Source organism: Aulonocara sp. 'chitande type north' Nkhata Bay, linkage group LG15 (assembly GCF_057382095.1).
Source record: "Aulonocara sp. 'chitande type north' Nkhata Bay isolate Kocher_YH1m ecotype deep benthic linkage group LG15, A_spYH_male_GT1.1, whole genome shotgun sequence".
Lineage (NCBI taxonomy): Eukaryota > Metazoa > Chordata > Actinopteri > Cichliformes > Cichlidae > Aulonocara > Aulonocara sp. 'chitande type north' Nkhata Bay.
Window position 1 is genome coordinate 33,925,856 of NC_141358.1, and position 9,216 is coordinate 33,935,071.

Sequence of the window (9,216 nt, forward strand, 5' to 3'; positions counted from 1 at the left end):
CAGAAGGAGCAGACAGCAGACTTTGTTCAAGGGTCTTCTAATCATTCTTTATTTCACTTCAAATGTTCATAAACAAGTATAGCATTTTATTCATACAGATTTAAAGAAAAAGAATAAATTGTTAATGTTATCTATGCTAGCTAAGCAAAACCTGTCAGTGTTAACTATTACTGCAGGGGGTTTCAGTTGAAGTCATCCTCTCAAACATACCAATAAAGGACGTTCCTGTGGAATATCAGTTCAGTTACAGAAGGACCGTTTAGAAATGTGAAAGACTTCCCCCCCCCCCCCCCCCCCCCCCCCCCCCCCCCCCCCCACAGCAGACATCATAGCTTTGCAGATTGAGAAAGAAAACAAAAGACAAAGCATCGTAAGTTTAGCATGACAATAGCAGCAGCCACAACATTGTCAGTATATGGAGAACATTCAAAATTCCTCAAAAGAGAATAGGGATGCACCACCTCATATCCCTTTTCTACAAGAACTAGTATATGTATTTAATTAAGCCATGCAAAATGTTATCTTCACACTATGAAAACATTTCAAGAACAGAGGTGGAGGTCACATTTGGTTATTTGTGAGACCTGGGAGCATCTTTACGGAGGACTTTAAATAGAGTAACAAACAATTCTTTCAGGCTAAATGAAGATTTTCTAAATTAGTGAGATGCCATTTAATGTCAGGTTTATGGGTTAAAGTGCACGTTTGAGAGTTACGCCATGGAATCCAACTTATGATATGAGGCTCTCTATTCTCTGGAGCATCCAGAGTCATGTGCAATAAGGATGTAACACTATTAACAAGGTAATTGACCTCTCTGGGAGTAGAGTGTAGTTAGCTTCTCTGTACTGTGTTCAGACAGTGATTCCAATAACAGGAGCAAATCTACAACAGACTGGCTGAAAAAGAAAAGAATAAATGTTTCACAGTCCAGACCTAACCCTGACTGAAATGATCTTAAGAGGGCTGTGAGAATATAAATGCCTGTCAACTTCACTTAACTGGGGGAAGAAAAAAAAGAGTTTGTCAGTATTTTCATATAGAAAATGTTGCCTCCAAAGGTTATTCTGCAAACTATGTAATCATGGTTTGTAGTTTTTCAAGGCCTGTCACAACTTTTGAGATTACCTTTCTCAATCACTATACACATCTATACATACAGCAGTTAAATTAAGTAATAAACATGTCACCAGTGAATATATTTTCAAACTTGCTATCAACATGAAATTCTCACCAGATGTCGATAACAAACCCATCCAAAAAAAACAAAAACAAATGACACACATGGTAAATGGACTGTTTGTCATATAGCACTTTTTGACTCTCTCGGAGCGCTCATACTGAAATTTATTTAATACTTTTGACAGCTTAAAGACACCTCCTGTATGGAGAAACTAGTTACAGACTTTGCTCGGGTTTAATTTTGGCCTATTCTTCCACACAAACTGTCTTCAAAAATCCTGAAGTGGGCCCCTTCTGTGAACTCTCAGCCAGGGGTGTAATTTCCAAGGGGGTTAGGAGGGTTATGTCCCCCCAAAAATCAGACCCAACCAATATAGCCCCCCAATAAAATTATGAATTATCTTGCATAAATAGGCTGTTGATTTTCTTTACTCATTTTAGGTATTACCAGCAAAATAGTTGCATGTTTAATCATCTGGGAATCTAATTACTGATAGATTTTAGCTGGTGTCATGACTGTCCATGCTGTTTTTGCACTTATCTTACCTATCTTCAATACTTTTCCCTGTGTCATTTCTCATTATTATACATAATGTATGGACATCTGTGCTTTGATTTCTTTGCACGTGTGGATTGGATGGTGTGACAGAGCTGTGGTCTTTGACTCAGCAGCAGGGGAGAGGTGGTGCAGCTGGCTTGAGGGGCTGTGCCAGCTGCAGCTCATCAAGCGATCACAACTGTCTGGAACAAGAGTCAACAACAATAAAAGCTACTGACAAGCACACTGTGTTTGAGTGTTGTGAGTGGTGACTGGGGTTTGTTACCTTCACCCTCCACATCTTCTCAAGCTCTTCTATGAGTCCTTGGTACTTCTCCAGCTTCCTTTTTCCTGATGTTGCGGTATTTCGGTATTGCTACCTCTATCACTACGGCCGTCTTCCTCTGCTTGTCCACCACTACTATGTCCGGTTGGTTAGCCATCACCATTTTGTCCATCTGTATCTGGAAGTCCCACAGGATCTTAGCACGGCCATTCTCGACCACACTAGGGGGCGTCCCCCAATTTGATCTCAGGGCTTCCAGGCCATACTCGGCACAGATGTTCCTGTATACTATGCCGGCCACCTGGTTATGGTGTTCCATGTATGCCCTGCCTGCTAGCATCTTGCACCCTGCTGTTATTTGCTGGATTGTCTCAGGGGCATCTTTGTACAGCCTGCACCTGGAGTCTGTATGGCTCTTGTACTTAGAGCTTGTTCATATGCTGCCATAATTAGTGCTACTGTGCTCTCTTTCATTCCAGCTTTGTCCAGCCACTGGTCGGATTTGTCGATGTCAGCCACTTCCTCTATCTGCCAGTGGTACATTGTGTGCAGCGGCCTGTCTTTCCATGATGGTTCCTACTCTTTCTTGGGTTTCTGCTGCCTGAGGTATTCATTGAGCACACGGTTGGTCGTGGCCATCTTCCTTATGTACTTGTGGATGTTCGTTGTCTCATCCTGGAGTCCGCAGCCTCCTTCCTTACACATATCATACAGTCAGGAGCTTCCTCGTGTTGATGTCAGTGACTTCTATCTCCTCGTTTGGCTAGCTTATATATATATATGTGTGTGTTGTGTGTCTGTGTGTGTGTGTTTGTATTGGGTTTCATTTGAGGTTCTTTCAGTGTCAGATGTTGGCAGTGTCCCAGCCCACTAGGACTGGTCAGGCAGGTTTTCCTGAGCAGCTGCTGGCTGTGTCATACACACCTCTGTGTTTGCTGTGGGTTCATTTGAGGCAGACTTGTTGACAATGGAAACAGATGGCTGGCTGTGGCTGAACATCTTCTTTTCCATGGGAATATACTTCCTCGTTAAACATTTCCAAAGCTGTTTCCACACAATGTACATGAGCTCAGTGAAGTTCAGAACAATGCATAGTACGGAAGTGCAACCCATGATGTAGAGGAAGATCTTCTTCTCTGTGGCTTTGGCAATGAAACAGTCCACTGTGTTGGGGCACGGGCTCTGGCTGCACTGCAGCAGCATCGGGACCTCAAAGCCATTATACAGGAAGTAGAAAGCCAGCAGGGAGCCCACCTCAAAGGCTGTCTTGAAGATGAGGCTCACAGTGTAGGTGCAGAAAAGACCTCCATCGATGCGCCCCTTGTCCTGGTACAGTTTTCGCTTGTGTTTAGCCTCTCGGTACTCCCGGTAACCCACATGAAGGGCTACTAGCAGTGAAGGGGTTGACACCATGATGAGCTGCAGAGCCCAGAGACGTACCTGCGAAATAGGGAAGAAGTGGTCGAAGCAGGCGTTCTCACAGCCGGGCTGCTGTGTGTTACAAACAAAATCCTTCTGCTCGTCCTTCCACACCTGCTCAGCTGCTGCCACATACACCAAGATCCTGAAGAGGAAGACCACAGAGAGCCAGATTCGCCCAATTCCAGTGGAGTACTTGTTGACCCCACTGAGGACATTCTCTAGAAAACCCCAGTTCATCTTTGATCTCCTGTCAGGGAACAAACCAGTAGTCATGTACAACCAAAGTCATAGGATGTCAACTTAACTTTAAATCACATGCATTATGTATGCAGTTTCCTTGTTTCTTTTCATTTTGCAATATGTATTATATACATACGTTTTTGGACAAGCATAATGTATAAAAATGGCTATAGTTCATGCAATCGTTTTTATTTAAGCTAAAGTCTGTACTTCAGGCATGATTTAGTATAAGATCCACTGTAAAGCTTGCCACACATCAATTCACCAACTTTAGAGCAACATTACAGAAACTGTGTCAAAGTACCCATGGATCTAACTGCACTTTGATTTGGACCAAAAGTCACCATCAACCTGACTGAACCCCAAGGGGACATTTTGGACCAACATATTAGTGCTCTACCATCATCCAATAATCAAATGAGAGAGCCTCTGGTTGTCTCTCCTGTACAGTTCCAGACGCATGAAAGATCATTGCAAAGAAGCGCTGAGGCTGAGGCACCTTAGAAAAACATGATTTTTACCGATTAATTGGTCTGATCTCATCTGTATGGGGCTAGATTAATTACAGGAAATTACAAGATCATTTATGGTAAAAACAAATATTTATAATTGATATTAAAATTTTCACCCAACTACTTGTGATACATGATTCTTATATAATAGTAAAAGTAGCTCTGTGATCCACTGAAACTAATTTGCAGTTATTCAAAACTGCACAAAGCTTCCCTACGCCCTTTCCCCAGCTGGTTATCCAGCCTTGGACACTGGCAGATTCTATACAGGCTACATCAAAGAAGGATTACAAGATATATTGCAACTGACAATTTTTGGAATCACACTTTGTCACAGATGCAATATTCTATTCTTAAACACGAAACAACAAACACACATACATACACATACGTGTGGAAATACAACCAAGTTTCTTTTTCTTGTTTCCGAACCTGCTAAAGTGTTGTCAAAGTCTAATAACATATTCTCAAAGGTCCTTCCACTTTTCTGTAGTGATCCAAAAAAGCTTTTTACCTTTTGAATGCCCCAAAATGTCACGTATGATATACTCTTATGGTATTGTATAACTGTCCAAACACAGAGAGTAACATCACCCACAGACACAGTGAGGAGGTTGTATTTCTGTCATACAGTAAAGAAACAGCAGATAGCTTACCGGTGGTGCTGGAGGGCGTTCTTCTCTCTGGTAGCGGATTGTGTCGAGTATCAACTACGCGTCCTTCACTGCTTACTTGCAGGTAAGAGCTCAGTGCCACACCTTTCCAGGAAGACATAACAGCAGCCTGTGGCTGGCTGGATCACACACTTTTTGTTTTGTTTTCCTACCTGTGAGTGTCTGTGTTTGTGCAGAGATAGACACCATCACCATGGAGCTGTCTAATGTAAATATATGCTGCCTGTTCAAGCTCATTGTGGGGGGGAAACATGCACCGTTTCAGCTGTGTTATCTTTCTATCCTCTTCTATCTGGCAGGATGGAAACATGCAACTTTGATGAGAATGCGATCTCCTTACCTGCTGATAAATTAATCATACATCAAACCTAAGGCCTGAGTCTTCAAGCTGCCATTTTCATGCCTCATTTTCATTTAAGTTTATTCATATAGCACAAAATCACAACAACAGTTGCCTCAAAGTGATTTATATTGTAAGGTAAAGAGTCTACAATAACCCAGAATTATACAAAGAAACTCCAACTATCAGATAATTTCTGAGGCTTGTTCAAAGGCAAGTGCAGTGGTAAAGATTTCCCTTCCCACTGTTGCCAAGTGAGGGTCAGGCAAAGGCAGCCATCTGCCATGACTAGTTGAGTGAGAGTATCGTTAGCCCCCACTATACTTGGGCACCCAAAACCTAACCAATGACTCAACTGCATGCCAGCAGTCAGCACCTTGTCACGTATGAATGTTTTCTACAGCTGTGAGCTTGAACTTTGGGTGACTTTTGTGTTGGTCAGTTGCAGATGTTACAATAACCTGAGCTCAGGGAATAATAATGTTGAATTAAGTGAACAACATTAAGGTCTTTATGTCTTTAGTACTTCCTTTACCACTAGGATCACAGGCGACAGGATGTATCGTAGCTGTTCTCGTCCTTTAGTGCTCTAACAAATGTAGATGTAAATGATTAATAATCACAGTAAACAAGACATGTTGGTGTGCCATCCTTACTTCAATGAATACTACATTATTACTCTACTACTTTTAAAAAGGTAATTAAATCAATAAATTAATAATTTTTCTGAATTACTAAACTTCATAATATTCTTTTTGTTATACTTTTTTCTGGGTAGAAATCCCTTAGAAGATTTGGCGTAGAATAAATATCTTGAGATCAGAATACTTTGTTAATACCAGAGTAAATGATGTGGTCGCAGTTGCTCCAAGACAGTAACTAACTCTAAATTAAATAATGCAATATATTCAAAAGTTACAAAATATAACAAACAGCTCTAATTATAAATATCCCAGTATATTACACAAATTAGATACAGGTACAGGTGTTCCACCTATAATGTGAAGCCAGTATATAAAAAATGTTTTTGTCACTATGTAACCTCAGCGACAGTAAAACTCAGTTATGCTGTCTGCAGTCTTTGGTGTTATGTAATTTCCGTGAAAGTGTCCTTGGAAATGTTTTAGAGGAACTTCAGACACTATGTCCAGTCGCATATTTAGCTGCCTTGTTTTTGAGAAAATGCAGTGCAGGCTGAAGACGCGTGTAAAAAATTATGCCATTTACCAAAAAGTTATATGGCAGAATTAATAATAAATAAACAGCTTACTCAATATGACACAGCAGTTTTGTATATATTACTGTATATATGGCATGTAATATCATCATGCTTTGAGTTCATTCAAAATATATTGATAGTATTTTGCCCATGGCATAACAAAGTAAAGAACATAAAGAACAGCCTAATCTGGCCCTCAGTGTAACATTCAAGAAGGCCTCTCTTAAATCATATGTTTGTGGTGGTAGTCCTATGAGGCCCACATATCTCTGGAAAGAATCTGTTCTTCATGGATTCAGAAACACAAGCCTAAATTTTGATATTTTTTAAAAGTATTTTAAAATATATAATTAACAAAAGAAACAGCTCATGCAAATGCTTACACGTATCAATATTATCTTGAGACAAAAATGAAAATTATTTGAATTTATAAAACAAAACAAAAAGCCTTCCGCCTGGTCTCACACCTCTGCGTTTCTGTAACATAAATAACGAGTGACTGATCTGACTTGAAATTAATGAGTATGAGCTTTTTTTTTAAATACTTTCTCTTTATTGATTTTCATCTTATTTTACATACAGAACTAAAGAGGGCAAGGGAAACCAACACATTCACATATGTTCACATATTCCAAACTACACATCGCCTTGTTTTACTTACACATATTACATATTACACAGGTGTATGTTGCATTCAAACAAAATCACGACTACTCCTCTGCATCACACAGGTATCAGTTTCTAGTCTTTTAACATATAACGATCCCATCTTTCCCAAAGTCTCTCTCCTTTCTCCAGCGAGTACGGGCTTTGAAGGAAACTGTCCGTGACTCGCTCTGCTCTGTGGTTGTGAATGGCAGACAGCGGGGTGTCCTGCTTTCTGATTGGCTAATCTCCACTCCTGTTCCTTCCGCCCCATCCTCCTTCGCTTATAAGTGCGAGTTTCGCAGCAGGAGGCTGCATACAAGCAGTGTTGGTCAAGTTACTTGAAAAAATTAATCAGATTACAGTAACGCGTTACTGCCCATCTCTGTATACAAGTAGTTAAAATATAGTAAATTTTGAATTACAAGTTTGCAGTTTTCATTTGTGTAAATACAACTCTTATTATGACAGCCACACAGATACTTCCGGTCACGTGTTTTTTTTTTTTTTTTGCCTGGACTTTATTTATGAACATCAGCATAAACACAAATACACTAAAGAACGCACTCAAGAAACATATGTCCACAAGGTTGAGCATTAAGCATCAGAGCCTCCCTTTCAGTCTCTGTTTCCTGAATGCGTCCTGCACATGTTTTTCCCGCTCACACCCACAGAGAGCGCTGTGATTGGAAAAGCGCTACACTTGTTTTCCTGGCTGTCTTTGACTTTCAATATGGCTGCGCTTAGTTAGCTAGCTTAGGTGGTTTAAGTGTACTGTACTCTGTTTTTGTGTGTGTAGAAGTGTAGGTCATGGCGGACAAAGAGGCTGGAGCAGGGGTGGAGAGTCACGGTGAAAAAGGGTTCAGGACACCTGGGCTGAGGAGCGTACAGACCACCACGCTGTTCCGGGCCGTGAACCCCGAGCTCTTCATTAAGCCCGTGAGACAGACACACACACACACACACACACACACAGAGAGAGAGAGAGAGCTGCAGGCCAATGAGTTGTTATTACCTTGGAATGTGAACTAGCTCTTCTCCTCTAAGTGACACGGACTGTGTCCGGCCTGCTGCACTGCGGGGGGGCTTGGTGGTGAGAGAGGCTGGAGTTGTGGATCGATGCTTTGTTTCTATTATTTAAGCTCAGTTTGGAGCCTCTGATTAGTTTTAAATACACAATTTTGTTTTTGTTCATAAAAAACCCCTCAAACATCCACTGCGAAAAATGTCCTAAGATTTTTTTTTGTTGACAGGCACATTCAGAGTCCAAGTAGCCATTAAACCCAGTTTCAATACAATTTTAAAATGTGTTGAGAATTTGACAAATTGACTATGAATAAAGTATATTTGTTTATAGTACATCTGTATATTTGCTCTCTGTATAGTAATGTACAGATTATCTGTATATAATCTGCTCTTTGCTCACTCGTTACCCTGTGTTTATACATGTGTAATGACAATAAAGTTGAGTCCTAATCCATCTCTTAAACCATGACACTACTCTCCCTTACAGAAGCTCTCTTCATAGTATAAAGTATTGGTACTGGTATCAGCAGTATTGGCCCAGTATTTTCAAGGTATCAATACCAACAATTGCAGTACTAGACTACTGTAATAAAGGTTTCTCCTGTTGTTTCTCTACCAGCAGTATGAACTTCAGCCCTCACACAAAGCATGGACTGGAGCGCGCTCAGTAACATCTCTATTTCACTTTGCAGAATAAACCTGTGATGGCCTTTGGACTGCTGAGCATCACACTATGTGTGGGCTACTTGGGCTACCTGCACGCAATGAAGGAAAATGACCAGCAGCTGTATGAGGCCATCGACAGCGAAGGAGAGAGAACCACGAGGAGGAAATCATCCAAGTGGGACTGATAGCACAGCCTTCATCACTGAGTGTGTCTGTGTGGGGACATCGCATTTACTGGACTCAAACAAGGACACCTGTGTGTGTGTGTGTGTGTACATTAAAGTGTGTTATACATACATCTGCTAGTCTTTGTCCAGTCTGTGCATATATATGCATTTCCTCATTGCCTCAAATATTTGTTTGCAACCACATCTAATTGCCCCCTGGTGGCCATTAGAAAGACTGCAGGTTTAATGCATTACCATGTGCTACAACAATATATTGTATAGATAGCAAACACATCACA

At 40.8% G+C, this 9,216-nt stretch overlaps 2 protein-coding genes across 2 annotated transcripts; one reads left to right on the plus strand and one right to left on the minus strand.

Moving 5' to 3' along the window:
* Positions 1–1,608: 1,608 nt before the first annotated feature.
* gjb7 (gap junction protein beta 7) lies at positions 1,609–4,874 on the minus strand. The gene is made up of 2 exons (XM_086263009.1): positions 4,837–4,874; positions 1,609–3,675 (listed from the first exon to the last, which is right to left on the minus strand). Exon 2 carries the CDS (start codon positions 3,663–3,665, stop codon positions 2,877–2,879), a length of 789 nt encoding a protein of 262 aa, XP_086119135.1. The 5' UTR covers positions 3,666–3,675; positions 4,837–4,874; the 3' UTR covers positions 1,609–2,876.
* Positions 4,875–7,746: 2,872 nt separating this feature from the next.
* On the plus strand, positions 7,747–9,048 carry smim8 (small integral membrane protein 8). The gene is made up of 2 exons (XM_086263010.1): positions 7,747–7,997; positions 8,777–9,048. Exons 1-2 carry the CDS (start codon positions 7,869–7,871, stop codon positions 8,933–8,935), a joined length of 288 nt encoding a protein of 95 aa, XP_086119136.1. The 5' UTR covers positions 7,747–7,868; the 3' UTR covers positions 8,936–9,048.
* Positions 9,049–9,216: the final 168 nt, after the last annotated feature.

What these genes read in the sequence shown, in the direction of transcription:
- gjb7 (XM_086263009.1), bottom strand. Translation starts at nt 3,665, where the DNA reads ATGAACTGGGGTTTTCTAGAGAATGTCCTCAGTGGGGTCAACAAGTAC.
- smim8 (XM_086263010.1), top strand. Translation starts at nt 7,869, where the DNA reads ATGGCGGACAAAGAGGCTGGAGCAGGGGTGGAGAGTCACGGTGAAAAA. An exon ending in CCGAGCTCTTCATTAAGCCC is followed by an intron (nt 7,998 to 8,776) that starts GTGAGACAGACA and finishes TTCACTTTGCAG; the next exon opens with AATAAACCTGTGATGGCCTT.